Source organism: Aspergillus luchuensis, chromosome 1, assembly GCF_016861625.1.
Source record: "Aspergillus luchuensis IFO 4308 DNA, chromosome 1, nearly complete sequence".
Classification (NCBI taxonomy): Eukaryota; Fungi; Ascomycota; class Eurotiomycetes; order Eurotiales; family Aspergillaceae; genus Aspergillus; species Aspergillus luchuensis.
Genome location: NC_054849.1, coordinates 3,966,659 through 3,985,885, shown reverse-complemented (window position 1 = coordinate 3,985,885; position 19,227 = coordinate 3,966,659). Strand labels below are relative to the sequence as shown.

Genomic DNA, 19,227 nt, shown 5'->3' with positions numbered 1-19,227 from the left:
AGCGCTGTAAGCTAAGGAGCAAGCGGAAAGTCCGGTTGGCATGCTTCTCCTGAGCTTCTAGGTCGTCGGTGTTGTTATTCCCCTTTATCCAGTAGAAAAGTGAGTCTCAACCGGATACGTAAGCGGCAAGCGGTACAGCTGCATATCAACGGGATCCCCACCGTGGAAGATTTCCACCCGAAAGGTTAGTTTGTCTGGGCGGGTCGCTCCCTTCCCCTTCCAGCGTTCCCTGGGACGGCACTATACTCACTTGGGGGTTAGTCCACTTGGTCACAATCGCTATTGAGAGCATTGAGTCGCCCTGGGCTTATTAGGAACCTGGTCCATTTTCGCTCCGGAGAAACGGAGGTAACGGAGAGCGCACCACACGGACAATGAAGCAGCACGTCCTCTGATATATTTCCATCCACTTATGCGCCAGTGGCCACCAAGCGGGGATTCTTCTGAATGACGATCATCAATATGACCGACCATCGTGCTGGCTGCCTGAGGGAAGGTGCGCGCTGAAGTCCAAAAATATGTGCTGTGGAGGAACCGTGGTGCTGGTGGCGGTTCTCCCCACTTGCGCCCGATCGGAACTTCGCAGGTTCGGTACGGAGTATGGTAACCAAATACCCAGAGTTACATCGTCTCGTCCCTTCCCGTATCATCAAATTGGATAATACCATGTTGCCAAAACTCTATATTACACAACACCGGGCAGTCGCAATATACCTAGTCCGTACTAGGTAGAGAAAGAGGTTGCCCGCTAGTGCAGACTGTGTTGCCACTGCCTTGCACAGCTATAGAATGCTTTTTGCTGTACCCCCAACCCTCTGTACACTTGAAATCGATGAGACTATGGAACCGGACCCAAGGATTCAGCCCCCAGTCAGCAAGATCCAAGGTAATCACAACGGAAAAACCAACACGCTGACTCTTACCCTCTGCAACTCTATTTCATGACGACGGATGATCAGCCTAGGGTTCGCGCCGTAATAGAGGATTCTCTGGTCCAGGCTAAGGAGCATAAGGCTTTTCTGGGGATTACCCGGCACAACCTCAGTCACCAACTGGGGGTTTAGACATGGGCGATCTGGCTTCTTGACGGGTATCTTTCTCTTCTGAACACGGCTGCCATTTCCGAAGTTGCCTCCAAGGTCAAAGTCGATACGTTTGTTGATGTGGCAATATTATCCTACTAGTCCCTACCGACCAAATAGTCAAAATGACACACTAGATACCTAGAGACGGGCTTTCCACCACGGAGGCAACCTCGGTATGTTGGCTTAGTACGCCATACTAAGCGCATCGTGCACCATCATCATTTCTAAAGCTCTTTGCCTCAAAACTGAGTCAACTGTCAGTCTTTCATCCGATTGGCTGTTTAATCAACTCCATACCATGGTCGGTCCCTCGACACTTAGATACATCGCCCATTTTCTTCGCCTTTTCCATTATTCTTCTCAACCGTGGAACCGCGAACCGTGGCAAGAAGGCAAGCAAAGCTGAGCCAACCAAATCGCGATCACGTTCCACAACAATCAATCTTGGGCGCTGTCAGATTCAGATGACGGCACAGTTCGCATGCGCACAGTGGAAAAATATTTACTTACATGGTACCTACAGATCGGAGGACGATCCGGCCACAATTAGCAGTTGAATATGACTACCCGCATCCGTGTTACCTCAGCAATAAATATAATGATGCAAGATCACATAACTACCCAACAAGACCCCAACATTACTCACTAGTTTTCAGGAACTATCGCAATGATATGCAGAAGGGTGCATTGGCCCCATAATCATGCACGGGTCTTGGGTCGGTGATGAGAGACGCCCTCACCTGCCAGTGCCCAAAACCCCTAGATTATTATCCTGACCCTACCCCATCATGGCGCTGGACAGGTCAAATATCCGCCTTATGACTTCAACGGCCAGGGTCAAATCTTGGTTAATGGACCAGTCGGACAAAGAACTGCTTTGGTACATGTGGTATTGGGTTAATCTAGACTGACGTTTTCTGCAAATTGATAGTTAATACGGCGTATTATCCGCTACTCTATCCGGCGTAGTTCGGGTCATGACTACGGGCGCAACCATGCTGGAAAGAGTAATCCCGACACATTGCAATATCTGAAATAAAATACCACTCGCACCAAGACTTGACGGTGTCTATTAGCTTCTTCTCGTTCTCGTTCCTTTCGGCCCCTAAGTAATTGACAATAGGAGCTAGGCTACTAGCTCACTGTATGAAGAATACAGAAATGCCGGGGCGGGCAGTAATAGTATTCTTGTTATCCAATATATCCCCTGAAACAATCGTGAAACCACCCCTCCAACATCCAACTTTGGGGCAGAAATTAGCAACTACTGACTAGACTAGGTTCACCATGCCATCCAAGCCTCCTTCCCCTTATGGTCAGGTTGGCCAAATGACACTCGATGTTTCAAACACACACAAAGTACCGATTCACTCCCATCGATGCAGGCACCTGCGGGATTTGCTTTTAGGTGTGGTCTGATCACCTCTGTCCTCATTGTCAGGCAACACGAAATTAACTAGACGCACAGATGGACACAGTAGAATCTAGTGTAGAGCAGTGCATCCGTTCCTTGGAATTGATGCGACTTGTCATGGCCGATGTGCCCTAAGTTTATGATATGTAAAACTCCCCCCTCTGCCCAGCAGCGCCACTTACAAGGCAATTTTCCTACTTTTCTTTTTTTCTCTTGTCCTCAATTTCTGCATACGTCCAATGACCTGCATCCTTCAATCAATTAAACCTGCATACAGTAGCCACTTACTGCACGGACGCTTCATTTTTCAGCTCCTGCTCCTGCTTCGCATTTCCCGGAATGCTACGAGTCCCGACACCTACGCACTTACTGTTACTTACTGACTCGTCTTACCCCGACTTCGGCTCCCGACATAGGTAGTATCCAATGCAGCATTGACACTCCCGCACAGTCCATCTTTTGACGCAAGGTACTTTGCTTTCCCCTCCAGATTCCACCCCCCATACTGTAACTATAACTATAACTTGTCACTAAGAAACTAAGCAAGTAGATTCCCCGACGATCTTCCGTAGATAAGTCGATTCCTCCGGCGTTTGATAACCCAGGATCGGGATTGTCGCTGGCCTACCATGGTTCGAGTACAAGATTAGGTAGGTAGACTACTACTACTATAACCTTGCCGTGCATTTCGGAGTACCCCGTAAGGACCCGACCTACTACCTACTTACATATGGACATGTCTGAAAGTGCCAATTCCAAGCATTGATTGGCGGATTCATCAAACCCTAATACTGATTCTAGATTTCTCAACACCAATCAAAATACCTTCATTGCCCATAATCCCTGTCTTTGTCAGCGGGATTGGATAACTATAAACCCATCCCCACTGTGCGGGCTGTCGTAAAAAAAGGGACACGGGAGAGGGAAAGAAAACATGTAACACAGATAGGCCGAAAGTACGCACGTCATTGCTAAAGGAGTATGTCTGGTTTTTTCGAGACTCGAGTTGTCGGACTAAGTTGTTAGACTCGAAGTTTACTTTGATAGATGTTGGGGTTGGGTGGTTAGTACCCATAGTATTCGGGCCCGCTTTCCGTTTAGGTGAGCGGTGCTGTGGTGGACTGAGGGAGGAGATTTCGCGGAGTAAGTACTATAATCGCAGAGATGACTTGAATGGGTTAGGCGGTTGCTGTCAGGTGTCGATCATGAGCGGTTTATCTGGGTAGTTATCGTATGTTCTTTAGGGATGTTCGGTCAGCACTTTACTTTGGTTTTGGTTTGTGGGATTGTTTACTCTTTGTAGATTTCGGTGTTGATTTGTGGGATGGTATCTTGTGATTACGCTGTCTAGCTACGATGTTATTTGTTTTTTGAACATGGATTCTTTCATCTCTTTGCACTGGATTATTTGTAACTGTAGACGGTGTGGAAGTTGAGAAAAGCACATGCACTAATCGTAATTCTGGACACGTAGGCTAGACCATTAGATATCCGGGAAGTATTCTCAAGATCAGTTACAGAAGTACTATTTTCTTAGATACTAGTTTTACTAATTTGAAATGCATCAACTTGAAACCCTCAAGAGGACAATACCATTATGGTGCTACTATAGCCTCGGAGTGGCCGATACTCTGTCACAGATCTAAGCCATCTAGATGTCCGTGAACAGACACCGTGGTTACTTACTAAGATCTGTGATTATTGATTTGACTTACTGAGTAAAATAATGTCACTTATCAATTATGCAAAATCGTAGCAGTACAGCAGGTAATACAATGGATGATATTCCGTGGCAAGTAGTCCGGTCACGACCATGAACAGTATGAACTTCTGTGATGACCTTCTTATCTACTTAATTCCTCCAGTGTACACAGAACCAGGATAATAGACCACTTTAGAAAGTATAGTATACCATTGTGCCATGTTATAGGTTGATAAGTCAAGCAGCTTTCAACGACACAGCTTGATGCCTCAGCAGAGCCATAATCCTCACTGTGCCAACCTCAACCCCTCAATTCTTTTTGATATCATAATCACTTGGCAGATCTCTTATTATTTCCCCGTCAATCAACTCACATTATTTCGAGAATTGATTCCCTTAATACTAAGTACAATACTATTACAAGCCCGAAGCCTCCGTGATAAAACCGCGCAGTTGTCTGCATCCGGACTCATTACGCAGCAGTCTCAGCGAGCTGGACGTGTTTCAGTAGATCATACCAAGTAGATGATCCCTTCCCGCTCTGATTCAACATGTTGCACCATTTTCTCGCATAATGGTCCGCTGGTGCGAGATAATGTCCGCAACTTTGTTCCGGGTCGTAAGGAATAGATATGCCAGTCTGACCCACAATATGCTGTGCACCTATGTATGTGATTTATGTAGGAAATAAGGGGATTTTGAGCGGCAAAATGCACGTGTCCATTGTTATGGAGAAGGGAGCAAAGTATCAGTGTTGTGGTACAGGCTGGGGCTATGAAAGGCAGCGATGTTGATGATATATGAGGGGTTCCATTTGATATAGGGATGCCAAATTATGTCAACTTTCAATATGTACATTAGTAGAGCTCGTTCAATGATGCCTGCTTAATTACGGCATTGTAGATTACTTTCATCATTCGCACTATTGGCATCTATGAAGGCTGGGCACGCTAAGTCTATGTCTTAGGTAATAGGGAGAATTTGACTTGTGACAATGTAACATTGACTGATGACAAGACCAAGTAAGGTTCAACTTAGCCTAACAAAACTCTCTGACGAGGCCCTATGCCCCGTGGGCTCCATAGGATTGGAGGATACTATGATGGTAGTCTCCAGATCTAGGCCACGGTCAGGTTGGAACTGACCCCGCAGTCTCCGATAATTGTCCTGGGCTATATTCATACACAAATAAATCCCTGTTACCCCTACGTATTACAACTTCTAATTAAGAATATTGATTTCCTTGGCTCAGTAGAAACGGCTTCATTTCATTCCCTTCTTCCCAGGGCAATAGTAGCCGACTATGCCCCTCCCCGCATAGTACACAAAAGACCCAGGCATGCAGGACATAATGTGACACCAACACCACCCTGCATGCATAATACCTGCAATAACTATCGACTATGTCGTGCAATGCGAATTACAAATCCTCCAAGGCTTAAATGAACTTGTGTCACCCAAGCCCATTAACCAAGGAAAGATTTGAAAACATGTTACTTTTGCTACGTTGGTATTATTTCACCGATACCAAGAAAACCAACCATTCATTCATAGGTAACAACGCCATTGTAACATACTTTACCAAGCCCATTTTCAACCCGCTAACCAAACTTTATCAGCAAGAGAAACACCCCCACTATAACGAACAAAGTTCACAGCTCCCAGAACACGACAAATGGGAAAATAGCCTCTGGTTTTCTAGAACACCCCAGAATGCCATTAGGGTTGGTATCCGAGTCAGAGGGAGGAAAACTATCGTCGGACAGCAGTCCAGAAAAGGCAGTATGTCCTTTTTTTTCCTCTTCTGTTTTCTCCAGCTCAATGCTACTAGTTAATGGGGTTTCATTTTTGTCCCTTCCATTCGAAGGAGTGTGGAAATGAAAACGAAAAGAAAGTTCAAAAATTACAAATCGCAAGTAATCTATCATCCTGGTAATGTAAGAATGTTACCTTCCTACTTTGCGACTGACCAACACCGCTCCAGTTGGGGTCAAGGCCATACACACACACACACACACAGGCCATGATCTACAACATCTGCATCCATCTCACCCGCTGACCCAAAATCTGGAATTCCGGGTTAAACAATTAAAAAAGTAACTGGACGGGAATTGGCCCCCAAATATATCCGCAACTTTCCCGTGTATGCACCCAGCCCTGCTACGCCTTGCTCTCTCCCTGATTCTGAGAAATCGAGAATAGCTCGTTCTTCCTTCCCATCTGGAATAGTAAGTAGTATTTTACGTACTAACCGGTTACACAGGAAAAGCAACTAGCGCCGATGGAAAAGGAAGGTCCGCTGGATTTCCATTTCTAGCCCCGTGATGAACCATCTCCGTGCGTAAAATAATATAGTTTCTTAATTTGGGTCACCTTTCAGCTTATCCACTTTCTCTTGCCACGTTTCGCAAGGGGGTCGCTCCCGTCTTGGGCTGAGATGCTGCCGACGGTCTTTCGCTAGGTTGTTGCTCCGTCTATTTCTTTGATGCTCGGATTTGAGGATCGATCTACGTCTATGGCTGCGTCATCGGCCGATGTCGTAGTCAACGTCATTATAATACCTGTGTGAAGTTGTATATACATCAGCACTGCCTCTTAGGATTCAGAGTCGTGTCTGTCTGACTCCTTTCTGCGCTGTACTTGCATTCCTGTCCTCTGCCGACGGAAGATGACACTTTCGCCCCATGGCTGGATACTGATGCTGACGCTACGCAGAACATGTTACATGTTATACACCCTCGGTTGGGGCGCATTTATCACTCTCTGCTTCATTACGTTCCATTGCTGGAAGCTAGCCAGTCGCATATGACTTCTCGACAATGCAATCGAGCCCACAATGATCGGAGGCCTCGGGCCGTTAATGCTTCGCTACAGTAGGTTCTACCATGATTGTCTCGTTCCGCGCAACGGAGCAGTCGAATCAGATCCAGATCCTATATCACTGCTGGGCTCGACTCCAGGTTGTGTGACATCAGTCCCAAGCCTGACCAGCTTCCTCCGTGTGCTAAATTCTCACCAATCGCGTATATGCTAGAATATCGGCTATCGCGGGATTACCCTGGCAATGCAAAGCTCCCGCAGGATCCCTATCATGGGCCAGATCTCGCAAGCATTCATGCAGATGGGTATCCTAGAGGATTGGAATCCTTGCGCGTATATCTGTTGGGTAGTCGGCCATTGTTGTTGGCTATCAGCCATCGTGTCAGCCTGTCATGCAGATTGCTGGCCCGTCGCACATGGCTGAGCAGCACGTGGCGCAACGAACTGGCCCCAAGCTGGGTCTTACAGGATTCGTATTGTAAGTATACCAACTTATAAATGACTTCTATTTCTGGCCCCAACTAACACCGCCATAGTGTAGTCGTAGTGATCGTGGCTTTGACAGACCCGTATGCATGGGGCCAGAATGTATGCAAGGCATGCGGCGTCTGTTTCAGGTATTGTAGGATAGGCGAAGCTGTCTGAGGCAAAGCTGACTGGAGAGCCGAACTCAGTTAAAGGCTTCGTCTCACCCACATTTGCATTTGGAGGCAGTGTCAAGAGATAGACGCGGTGAGCTGCTGCGCTTATCGGATATAAATCCTAGCTCGGAAACCATGTGTTCGGACTTTTGTCCGCATGAGCTTGATGGCAGCTTATGACCGCTGGTGTTCAATTGCTAATGCATCGCGATCACTTCTGCTGGATAGAAATGTGCTGATTCTAGTTTGGGACAGTAGTAATGGTGCCCATATCAACATGCTATCACGCATGTCGCCATACTATCTGGGAGGACGTGACCGCCTTTATTGAATCAACGCTGAGACAGGCTCGGAAAGACACGGAACCCAGTAGTGCCTTAGGCTAAGAGTCGGTCTGGCCAGTGATCGGGTGAACAAAGGTCCGATAAACAGCGAAGGAGTGATGTGGTTGGTTGGCCATGGCGATCAGAGGGGCCCGTTCGCCGTAACGAGCTCAATGGCGCAATTGACAAGCTCAATTGATGGGAGAAAGATGAGCCTGTGTATTGATAGCGGTAGTAGAGAGAGAGAATCAAGGGAATGAGTGAATTGAGGCCAGTAGAAGAATAAAAGAAGCAGCAGGCGTGAAAAGAACAGGTGTTTGTGTGGTTTGCAGGGGCCCTACACCGGACGGCCCCGAAGGGAAGCGGGCTTAGATAAGCCGCCTGCCGAATTCCGCCTAGCCGCAGGGGAAAGTTTGTTCCCAACATCTCCGTTGAGGAAGTTGAAGATAACAGAATCTCCCTTCCTCTCCTCCAGCTCCTCTATACCCTCCCCGGTTTGGACCCTCCCTCTCGTCCATCATGTTGTTCCGCGCTGCGGTCCGTCAGTCCGCGCCCTTGAGGCGTCAGGCCCTCACTCCTCTTGCTCGTCGCTCCGTCACCACCGACGCCGCTTCGTCGCATGCTGAAAATGTCCCCCAGGTTCGTTGAGAGCTCCCTGGATATCCCGGATTGACCTCCGCAATGGCCTCAACTAATGCGATTATCATCTGTCTATAGGAGGATGACAAGCCCTTCACTGTCCGCCTCTCCGACGAGAGCTTCGAGACCTACGAGATCGACCCTCCCCCGTACACCCTGGAGATCACCAAGAAGGAGCTCAAGCAGATGTACTACGACATGGTTTCGATGAGGTATGGCCGCCGTTAGGCCCTTTGCTTTTTCTCCCACAAGCCTCATGCAGGATCTAATCTATTGCTCAGACGTATGGAGATGGCCGCCGACCGTCTTTACAAGGAGAAGAAGATCAGAGGTTTCTGCCACTTGTCTACCGGTCAGGAAGCCGTCGCCACCGGTATCGAGCACGCTATCACCCGCGACGACAAGGTCATCACTGCCTACCGTTGCCACGGTTTCGCCATGATGCGTGGTGGTACCGTCCGCTCCATCATCGGTGAGCTGCTTGGTCGCCGTGAGGGTATCGCCTACGGAAAGGGTGGTTCCATGCACATGTTCGCCCCCAACTTCTACGGTGGTAACGGTATCGTCGGTGCTCAGGTCCCCGTCGGTGCTGGTCTCGCTTTCGCCCAGCAGTACAACGAGGAGCCCACCACCTCCATCGTCCTCTACGGTGATGGTGCCTCCAACCAGGGTCAGGTCTTCGAGGCCTTCAACATGGCCAAGCTGTGGAACCTCCCCGTTCTGTTCGGTTGTGAGAGTAAGTCAACTTCCCTCCTCCGACACCATTCGTCGCGACAGGCATAGCTAATAATCTTCCACTAGACAACAAGTACGGTATGGGTACCTCCGCCGCTCGTTCCTCCGCCTTGACCGAGTACTACAAGCGTGGTCAGTACATCCCTGGTATCAAGGTCAACGGCATGGACGTCCTGGCCACCAAGGCCGCCGTCAAGTACGGTAAGGACTGGGCCGTGGCCGGCAACGGCCCCCTGGTCTACGAGTACGTCACCTACCGTTACGGTGGTCACTCCATGTCCGACCCCGGTACCACCTACCGTAGCCGTGAGGAGATCCAGCGCATGCGCAGCACCAACGACCCCATCGCCGGTCTCAAGCAGAAGATCCTCGACTGGAACGTCTGCTCCGAGGACGAGCTCAAGTCCCTCGACAAGGCCGCCCGTGCCCACGTCGACGAGGAGGTCGCCATCGCCGAGAAGATGCCCCTTCCCGACAACACCCCCCGCATTCTCTTCGAGGACATCTACGTCCGTGGCTCCGAGCCCAAGTGGATGCGTGGTCGCACTGTCGACGAGACCTTCTACTACTAGATATACCCATAACCACTCCAATCCAAATCTAGATATGTTTCTTTAAAAACACAAGGCTCCCTATTTTCCAGTGTGAAGAAATGAACCTTCAGTTGGCAAGAACTCTGGATGATGATGACAAGGAAAGAATGAAAAAAAAAAAAAAAAGGAAGAAGAAAGGAGGAGCAAGTGAAGGAAGTAGGTCATCCTTTTGTTTTTTCTCTCTGTTTGAAAACACAAAAGTTTAGACCGCGCACGCACGCACACACATCACGCAACCAGACCATTTGGGATTTGGCAGGCTCCTACCTACTACTTACTTTACTACGCAAAGGCATCCATACCATGGATATGTTTACTATGTAATTTAGCCCGGGAAATTTTTCTGTTTTTATTTATATTTTTTGCATTACTCCAAGCTTTCAATATCTTGAAGTTTCAGGTCCTCTCCTACTAGCTAGTATGTCTATACCTGTAAAGCATTAAGTTAGGGGGTAATGCCTCTGGGAGCTTAGATGTCTGTCGATAGTGTCGAGTAAACACAACGTCCTACAGATATGGAACTTGTGTGGTGAAAGTATAGGTAGGTTGTATATATGTATTGTTGCCCCGAAAGGTCATAGTGAATAGTATATGAAAATGGAAAGAAAATAAATATGAAATGAGAAGAGAAAGGATATTGCCAGCAGTCAGTCACTCAGTCCGGTCACATATCCGTACTGCAGCAGTCAAAGAGTATAGGAAAAGAAAAGAAAGCTAATAAAAAGAGATAGAATATAAGATAGTCGACATACTCGTCCATGGGTATCATCTGGTAAAAAAAAGAGGACGCACGAATATTTAAACAGAAAGCAAGAGGATATAGTGAATATGAGAGGAAAAATAAGAAAGTGAAAATGAGAGAGGAAGAAAAACCAAGTTCTCAAGCAGGCTCCTGTCTCAACATTTCAAGGATCATTTCCTGCGTCCGCTGCACCGAGTCCAGTTTCTCTTCAAGTGTGGCTCGATCTTTTTCTAGCTCGGCACGCACTTCAGCGCGCATTTCCTGTCGGAGTTCATCTTTAAGTTTGTTGATGAAGTCGGAAGATAGGTGCGTGAGTCCGGGTTGTGCGACGGACGCAGGAGGGGGATCATGTGTAGCTGTGTTGAGTTCCGCTGATTGAGCGTCCTGGCGCTGTTCGCGAGCACGGGATCTGGAGGGTGACGTCGGTTTCTTGGGCGCAGATGAGGTAGGCTGGGTATTGACCGAGTCGAGGTGACGATTCAGTTTTCCCAGTGTCTCCAGCATAGCGCTCATCATAGAATTATCCGTCCCTGATGGTGGAATATTTGTGGTTGCTGCTGCTGCTGCTGCTGCTGGAGTGGAGGAAGGCGTTGCCCGCTGTTGTGTCGCAAGCCCATCCGGCACACTAATCGCCGGAGATGGGGTCTGTAGTCCTTGATTCGAAAACATACTATCGAACCCTGGGGGTAGTCGCACTGTGCTCTGCGAAACAGGAGTCACTGGTCCAGGTTGGTGCTGACTGACAGTAGGAAGCGGGCTTGCTGTACCCTTCCACTCGTCACTGGGACTCATAGTCCATGTATCCCATGGCCGATCTTTCCTCTTCCTCGGTTTGCGCGAATCGCGCTTCTCGATCCGCCGGGCCTCTGCGTCCTCCCACCTCCTCCATGTAGGAATCCATGCGTCCACTGCTGCCCGCCACCGGGGATTCGACAGGTCTTCGCTCGCGTCCGCACCCTTGTCGCGCTGCTCGTCGAGGAACTTCATCCGCTGTTTTGTAACCAGTTCCACCTTACGGCGTACCGAATGCCACGAGTATGGATGACCCTGGTCCTGGGTGAACTCTTCTGTAACAGTCATCCACCATTTACAGAGGTTACTGCGCTGTCCGAATTCGCTCGCATGCCGGTTGCAGATGTTGAACAACGAGACTTCTTCCAGGGTGGTCAATCGTTTTCCGTGCTTGCGCGACCGATCGCCGTTTGGCGCGCCATCGGGATCGTCGTCATGGTCTTCCATTGGATAGGGTCTAACGACACTGGCTGCTGCTGCATGGAGTGCGGCTCGATTAGCCGCGGTGCCGTTAGGCATAACCCCGGCGGTAGTTGTAGGTCTATGTCCGGACTGTCGGGAAATATTCGTTCCAGCCAGATTATCGGGAGATGTGCCGTAATCGGGATCTGCGAGAGCGTCGGCGTGGGTGGGGTCGCGCGCACCGGGATCCGTATGGTCACTAGCTTCGCTTTCAAGGGTCTCAGTCAGTGGTTGTTGTGATCGCGAATCGATAACGGCTGGTCCAGGTTGACGGGTTTGCGGGCGTGCTGGTTGGTGATTGTGTGGATGGGAATGGGTATGAGGATGGGAGAGGGCAGTTTGCGGCTGCGGCTGCGGTGGTGTTTGGGAAGGCTGCGGCGATGGGTGCTGTTGTTGCTGCTGCTGCTGCTGCTGTTGTTGCTGGGCTATACGAAGATTGGAAGAAGACAAGGTGGGAAGAGGTGTTGCGCGCGATATCATAGACGGGAGCCATCGTAAACCAGGCACTTGTAGGGAGGATTGAGTAGTGGAGGAGGGGGAGTCGATGCGAGGTCCAGAAGAGGCGGCGGCGGCATTGTTCGTGGAGCCATGCCAGGGATACATTGACATGGTCTGTGATACTGGACTGTCTGTGCGACTGGCGGGGTATAATTAAGAGGACAAGAAATAGCAAAAAAGGACGATGGGGATGAAGCAGCAGCAGTGGACGCACTGCCGGCGTGCTGGAGATTGAAGAGGAAAGAAAGAGGAAAAGGAAAGTCGAAGGTCGAGGTCGAAATCGAAATGAAAATTGCTCGGTCGGATTTGCAATTTCGAGGGTTGACAGGCGAAAAGCCCCCCGCCGATCGGGGCCCGGCGTGTATTTTTCAGCTGACGGTAAGCCGACCACCATAGTCACTTCCCTTTTTGGCAGGTATACAATACATGCGGTATCGCGTCAAAATGGTAGACAAAAAGATCATACGGGGACTGTGTTAAGATAATCAAACTGTATAGGATTAGTTAAATATAGAAGAGTGGGAATTATAGTAAGAAGTGAGGATATATTTCATTGGTGATTTACATTTGTGATCATCCTGCTCCAACACCGCTGCAACATGATATTGACCCTCTCCTATCAACAGAGGACCAGACAGATAGATATAAAGATACACGGTGAGCACACCGACAATGCAGAGAGAAAGATCTAAGAAACAATCAAACCAGCGACCCAGTAATACAATAAGACTGTGGAACATGCCCGCAGAACAGCGAAAATAAACCCAAAGAACAAAAACAGAGGGGGGCAACTAATTAGTACAAGCATTTCTCATGCGTCTACCGCCGTCTCAGGTACCAGTGGTATGCCAGCGCTCCAGTCGCAGGACTGAAGGGCGACGGCACCTCCGACAAGCCCGGACGAACCACAGGGTGGCGCAGGTAAACGGCAGCACAAGCCTTAGGGTGCACCTCTAAGTAGCGAGGGATCGTGGCAAAAGCGCTCATGAAGTCCCGCGGCCGCCAGGGCGTAGCGTACGGCTTCGAATGGTCGATCGGGTTATCACGCATCTGGACAAGGGCACGACGAAGAATCTGGAACTCCTCGTCGGTCAACTCGGACGTGTCCACCTCCTGTTCGGGGTTCTCAGCAGCCTGGCGGAATGCCTCGGACAGCTTATCACCGGGCTGAGACTCGCTGTCTGCCTCAGCAGCGGCCTTGGTGTTGGTGGACTTCTCGGAATTGGCAGCTGTGGTATCCTGACTTTCCTTCTTCTCTACCTTCTTGGCCTTGAGTAGCAGAGTCAGCTCGGAAAACTGAGCCTCCAGGTTGTCGGCGAGAACGTTTGAATCAGAGCGAGACAGCACACGACGGACGGCCTTCTGGAATCCACGCAGCTCCTGCTTCCGCTTGGCCGGAAGCACCGACTTGTTGTCGGCCATGATGTTCTTGGCCTGAGACAGCAGAGCCTGCAAGGTCTGGCGCGGGGACTGGACTTCCTGCTTATCCTCCTGCTTATCCTCCTCCTTGGCCTCACCCTCTTCCTCGGCTTCCTCAGCCTTCTTTTCTGTCGCCTTCTCCGCTTCCTTCTCAGCAATACGGGCCGCGCGCCGGTCGTACTTGTTCTTCGGAGCACCGGTGGCAAACATGACACGGTCGGTCTCGACCTGGAACAGATCACCAGGGTTGAGCAGGTAACCGGGGTATCTCATCTGTCAAACGTAATCGATCAGCTTTCAATGGCAGCGCCTAAATGGAAAGGACCATGCAGCGTCCCAGGCACACTCACCTTCTTTCCATTGACCGTGACCGCTCCATGAATGACAAATTGCCGCGCCTGCCTCGTACTGCTGGCGAACATAGCCCGGAAGACGGCCACATCCAGCCGGCGCTCTAGGGGAGCAAAAGTCGCCTGTGTATAGGGAAAAGGTCTGTCTAGTTGATCGGTCTCGACTCTCTCGAGCTTCGAGACTTTAGAGTACGCGGCTGGATCAGGCCGCGGCTCAACACCCATACCACGACCGGCGGACAGGGCAGAACCATCGTCTTTGGCCAGTTTGGCGGGATCCATGGGCATCACGCTGCGAATGCGGGGAGAAAACATGCGCACCCAGTGCTTTTCGGAGACCTGTTCACCATGATATCCACGGGCTATCGATTTGGCATCCCATTTTTGCTGGAAATGGGTTCGGAACATGGGGTTCTTGATGGAGAACCGCTTCAAGTTATATAGGTTCCATTTGCTCCATGATTGCCGGACTTTCTAAGCAAAGCATACAAAAATTAGCAATTGCGGCCAGATGAGCAAGGAAACAGAGCAATGAATATGTTCATACCGGCTTGCTCAGATGCTGGGTCGCCCTGTTCCTCATGATGGCGAGATGGGCAGGGTATGGCCTGCTAGCAGATGTCTTCTTGTCTGTCTCGCTGCCCGTCGGCCTCTTTTCCCATGCTTTCCCGGCCGCCCAAAACTTCGCAGGCGCACGTGATATCAATCACGTGTGGGAGTGATGGCTTGATGCCATCTATCTGAGGCATCAAGTGCCTCTAATAACCTATGTCTCTGATTGGCGGAACCAAGCTCGCTTACTCTTAGCGTTTCTTCACCGCCTCCACCGACGGGTATATAATCTTCGCTCGCCCGCCCACCTTTTAGAATCTTTTTTTCCTTTCTTTTCTTCATACTTACCTTGTTTGGGTGGCTGCGATCAAGAAGGCGGTCCACCACGGATTGGTCCCTGCATTGCACAGCGCGGCGGAACAATCCGTTCAACGGCCTTCGGGTCATTGACAGGCGTATTCTTTGGCACTCCTCCACTTTGTGGAATCTCATTTCTTTTCATCATTTCTTCGCCATGTGCGGGGGTATGGGGAAGAGAACAAATGTAGTCACTATGTAGCAATTAAATATGTTGTAGACTTGGGATTCGCGTCAGACAAGTGTTAGTAGTGTCTCTTGTTGCGAGAAGCTCAGCTTGCCGCAAAGGATAGTTGTCACACGCACAGCCTACTGCTATGTACGGCGCGTATGTCCTGTCTGGTGGTGGCACTTATCATTGTTGTTCGCCATCACTGCCTTTTTAGACTACCCTTCCTGTAATATTCTGGGGTAAGCAGTGCTCGATCGACTCTTTCCCATTGAACCTTGGAAATGATACTGTCTCTACTTGACTCGTATATTTCTTGTAGATTATAGAGCTTAGATGAGTAGTCAATCCGGCGGTTACTCAGTCTTAATGGGAATCTTTTACTCCGGCTGCGACTACAACACACGGTGGATAGTAACAAACACGCTCTACTACAGCAGTACCTCTTCGTGACCTATTCCCAGCCTCTCTCTCTTCTGTGTTCTTCGCCTCCTGTAGTATTCAGTTGGAGACCAATTCATCCTTGTTGATCATCTCACGGATCTACCCTTCAACTCCTCCGTCTTTATATATAGTGCCGGCATCCACCGCGCAAGCAAACCAGCAACGGCGGAAGTACTATGGCATTACATTGAATACTGACACCACTGGCGCGTAGCTGAAAGTACACTGTGAAATATATCATTAGTGTAAGACCTAGTAACACTATATTCCATACTAGCACTGCAGATAGTCAACAAAGAAAGACAGCATGGAGCAACAGAGTTTACACGACAACCTGAGTAAGAACCCTCTGATCCATGAATGATGAGAATACCCACTTTACTAAACCAATGGGCAATGAGGCAGAGAGAGAGCATCCATTCACCCCAGAGACCACAGCGGCCTACGTCCAAGCCTGCAAGCAAAAAGGGCTTCTCCGTCACATCAGCCATCCATGCCGCCTACATCAAGGTCCTCATGAGGCACGCAGAACCCCGAAACCCCTACATTTTACATCTCGGTACGCCAACATCGGCGTCTTCGACCTCCGCGAATACTTCCCAGAGTCATCAATGGCAATGTTTCGCAACACACATGGCTACTCCCCACGTCCGCGGTCGACTTGTTGCTGGGTGAGTTTCTTGCCATTGCGCGGGAAATAGATCACAAGTACAAACCCACCGTAACTGGATTTATAATTAGGATTCCGGGGTGGATGTTTAGATGCCTATGAATACATTGGTAGCTGGAATTTATTCAACAGACGGGACATTTGCATTATCATATTATATCGTATATCATTACTCTGGTATCGTTGGTATCGTTGTATAAATATTCAAACATCCACCTCTCCATATCCAAGCATCATAGATTATCCGTGAACACTCATATCAGCAGATCAAATCTGCCTCAGCTACAGGCAGCAGCTTAATCCTCCCGCTTGGCATTCGGAAATGCCTCCTCTAGCGCCTCAGCTTCCTGCGGCGTTACGGCATCATCGAGGATGTCATGGGCCATTTCAACCGTATCGTCGTCGATCCCTGCTTCTAGCACTAGGCCTTCGCTGAACGCTAATCGTGTCATGACCACCAGGAATTTTTGCTTCCCTCCAGGAACGCGGGACAACTTGGGCTGCAGATCTGCCTGCTCGCGATGGCGCTGTATGACGCTATAGACGAGACACATGAGTCCGTTGACCAAGGCCGCGTGGAGGTCCTTCTCCGGTGGTTGTGTATAAAGAGCTTCCAACTCATCATGCATCACCCGGATTAATCGCGCCAGTGCGGTGGGATGGGATGCGATGACCATGCTGCCGTGCGTGCTGTCCGGTATACGGGGATTGAAAGCGACGCTGGTAAGGAAGGCTAATGCTTCTTGCCGCATGCCGCAGACCTCATCTGGACTGTACGGCTCCTGTCCTTCGTCGAGCAGCGGTGGTTCGCTTAGCAAGTTGGCGACGCGATCCACGATGTAGTTCTCAATGGTGAGCTGAAATTGCTCGGTATCTTGGACGGGACCGAATGAATCAGCGCGGATGCTGGCTGAAAGTAAGCTTAACATCAGTGTTATGTCGTCAATGCGCTGCGAGCAGTTCAGCATTGTCAGCACAAAGTCGTAGCGCACATGTCGCCACAGCTCAATCACATCCTGTCCTACGTGCATCCGAATGCATGCCATGTCATACAGCAGGCCAAGAACATTGGTCGAATCAACCAGCGGTTCCAGTTCGGATAAGGGAGTCTTCCGCGCCTGGCCTAGGTTTTGTCGGGAGACGGGCGAGGCCTTGAACCGGGGAATTGCGTTGACTTCCGCGGATACTTGCAGAACCGGCACTAGGTGTGCGTACAAGTCGGGATCGAATGCTTGTAGGTCTTCCGATATGAGGTAGTGCATGATGGAAATGAACATCGGGATAGGCTGAAAGAACTTTTCTGTCAACGCACGCGACCACAACGATATGATCGCCCGCGCGTACTCTACCATATAGTTCCCAAGGTTCAGCTTCTCAGTCTCCTCCAAAAGAATGGTGGAAAGCATGCGCTGTGGCTCTGACGGGAATGCCAATCCAGCCATGACCTCGATATCAGGCTTCTCATCCGGGTGTGTTCTGTGGTTCATGAGGCGTTTTATAATGCTGGGGTTCACAATGTTAGGTACCGCGCCTATCTGAGCTTTATCCGGCACAGCATCTAGCATTGCATCGTCCGACAGATCTGCGGCCAAATCAGCTGCCACTGGCTCCACTTGCGGACTTAACTGCAAGGGTGTCGTGGTATCCTGGCTGTGCTTTCTTTTCCTTTTTCCCGGTATGAGTGGTGTGGTTCGCCGGGAACGTGCTGACTTGCTAGGAGAAACGGCGAGAATTTCATCATCGTCGAAGCCGTCGCGGAATGGTAGCACCTTCGACTTCTTGGGAGTCACCGGTGGTGCCTTTTCCTCTGCTCGACCTTTTGCCTTGAGTTGATTGGCGCGCATGGCCTCCTCTGCTAAATCTTGCCTCAAAAAGGCGTTTTCCGTGGCGAACATCTTGCCCTCCGCACGAGCCGCCGCAACCTCCTCCTCATGTTTCGCTATCTCGTCCGCCATTGCCTTTCGCAGAGCTGTCAGTTGGCGGTCATAATCGGCGATGAGTTTGGCCTGGTTGGCCCGGATGATGGAGATCTCGCCGGCTTTCGTTGCCGCCATTGATCTGGCTGCAGCCAGCTCCTCGGCCATTTGTTTTTGTCGCGCGCTCTCTAAAGCTAGCTATCGAGATGATTAGGTCACATAAACTCAAGGATGGTGGTTTGCACAACTACCTTTTCACTAAGCTCGGCATAAGCTCTGTGTAGGTCCTGAAAATGAGAGGCGCCATCTTCTTCGACCTCCATGGGGTCCAGTAGATCGCCATAGTCATCCTCTGCCACGGCCGTCGCAGCAGCAGCATTTGGCTGATGCTGAGCTGTAGCAAAAGTCGCCGCCTGATCCAGTGCAGCGTTTGACTGAATTGGGACCCCATTGTCCAGAACCTCGGCATCCAGCTCCCCTATATCCCACACATCGTAGTCGTTACTCAACCCGGTGTGCAAGGCAGGAGGAGGTTGTAAGGAAGCGTTGGAGACGAATGCATTATCAGAAAATGCCCCACGGTTCGGATCAGAAAAGGGTCGCGACGATCTCTTTACGTCAGAGACTGAGTGTTGTGGTTGTTGATGTTGTTGTTGGGCAGGTTTTGGGGCCTGAGTTGCGCGATAAGCGTTCTGCTCCAATTGGAACAAAGTACCGGGAGGGATGTCGTCGAAGCCATCATCGGAGAAGAAATCATCGTCGTTATCTTCCATGCCCTGGATTGGACGATCGCCATGAACGGAGAGGGTGGAGATTGATTGAAAAATGGAAAGCGCTAGTTGGTTGAGTTATTGGGGGGAAGGATGAATGTTGAGTAAATGAAAGTGAAGGAAGGAAAGAAATG

At 49.9% G+C, this 19,227-nt stretch overlaps 6 protein-coding genes across 6 annotated transcripts; 3 read left to right on the top strand and 3 right to left on the bottom strand.

The window, feature by feature from the left end:
• Positions 1 to 7,037: 7,037 nt before the first annotated feature.
• Positions 7,038 to 7,562, top strand: AKAW2_11342A (uncharacterized protein; the record flags this gene model as incomplete). Its single annotated transcript, XM_041683816.1, has 3 exons — positions 7,038 to 7,074; positions 7,236 to 7,499; positions 7,558 to 7,562. The coding sequence occupies 3 exons, from the start codon at positions 7,038 to 7,040 to the stop codon at positions 7,560 to 7,562; spliced, it is 306 nt and encodes a 101-aa protein (XP_041538062.1).
• A 942-nt stretch (positions 7,563 to 8,504) lies between these two features.
• Positions 8,505 to 9,931, top strand: PDA1 (pyruvate dehydrogenase (acetyl-transferring) subunit E1 alpha; the record flags this gene model as incomplete). Its single annotated transcript, XM_041683815.1, has 4 exons — positions 8,505 to 8,624; positions 8,703 to 8,836; positions 8,906 to 9,360; positions 9,426 to 9,931. 4 exons carry the CDS (start codon positions 8,505 to 8,507, stop codon positions 9,929 to 9,931), a joined length of 1,215 nt encoding a protein of 404 aa, XP_041538061.1.
• Positions 9,932 to 10,832: 901 nt separating this feature from the next.
• AKAW2_11340S (uncharacterized protein) lies at positions 10,833 to 12,557 on the bottom strand (the record flags this gene model as incomplete). Its single annotated transcript, XM_041683814.1, has 1 exon — positions 10,833 to 12,557. The coding sequence occupies one exon, from the start codon at positions 12,555 to 12,557 to the stop codon at positions 10,833 to 10,835; it is 1,725 nt and encodes a 574-aa protein (XP_041538060.1).
• A 708-nt stretch (positions 12,558 to 13,265) lies between these two features.
• Positions 13,266 to 14,798, bottom strand: NAM9 (mitochondrial 37S ribosomal protein uS4m; the record flags this gene model as incomplete). The annotated part of the gene is made up of 3 exons (XM_041683812.1): positions 13,266 to 14,138; positions 14,216 to 14,689; positions 14,763 to 14,798. The coding sequence occupies 3 exons, from the start codon at positions 14,796 to 14,798 to the stop codon at positions 13,266 to 13,268; spliced, it is 1,383 nt and encodes a 460-aa protein (XP_041538059.1).
• A 1,246-nt stretch (positions 14,799 to 16,044) lies between these two features.
• AKAW2_11338A (uncharacterized protein) lies at positions 16,045 to 16,438 on the top strand (the record flags this gene model as incomplete). Its single annotated transcript, XM_041683811.1, has 2 exons — positions 16,045 to 16,075; positions 16,143 to 16,438. The coding sequence occupies 2 exons, from the start codon at positions 16,045 to 16,047 to the stop codon at positions 16,436 to 16,438; spliced, it is 327 nt and encodes a 108-aa protein (XP_041538058.1).
• A 265-nt stretch (positions 16,439 to 16,703) lies between these two features.
• On the bottom strand, positions 16,704 to 19,096 carry AKAW2_11337S (putative DNA repair protein Rad26; the record flags this gene model as incomplete). Its single annotated transcript, XM_041683810.1, has 2 exons — positions 16,704 to 18,521; positions 18,575 to 19,096. 2 exons carry the CDS (start codon positions 19,094 to 19,096, stop codon positions 16,704 to 16,706), a joined length of 2,340 nt encoding a protein of 779 aa, XP_041538057.1.
• Between the last annotated feature and the right edge of the window lie 131 nt (positions 19,097 to 19,227).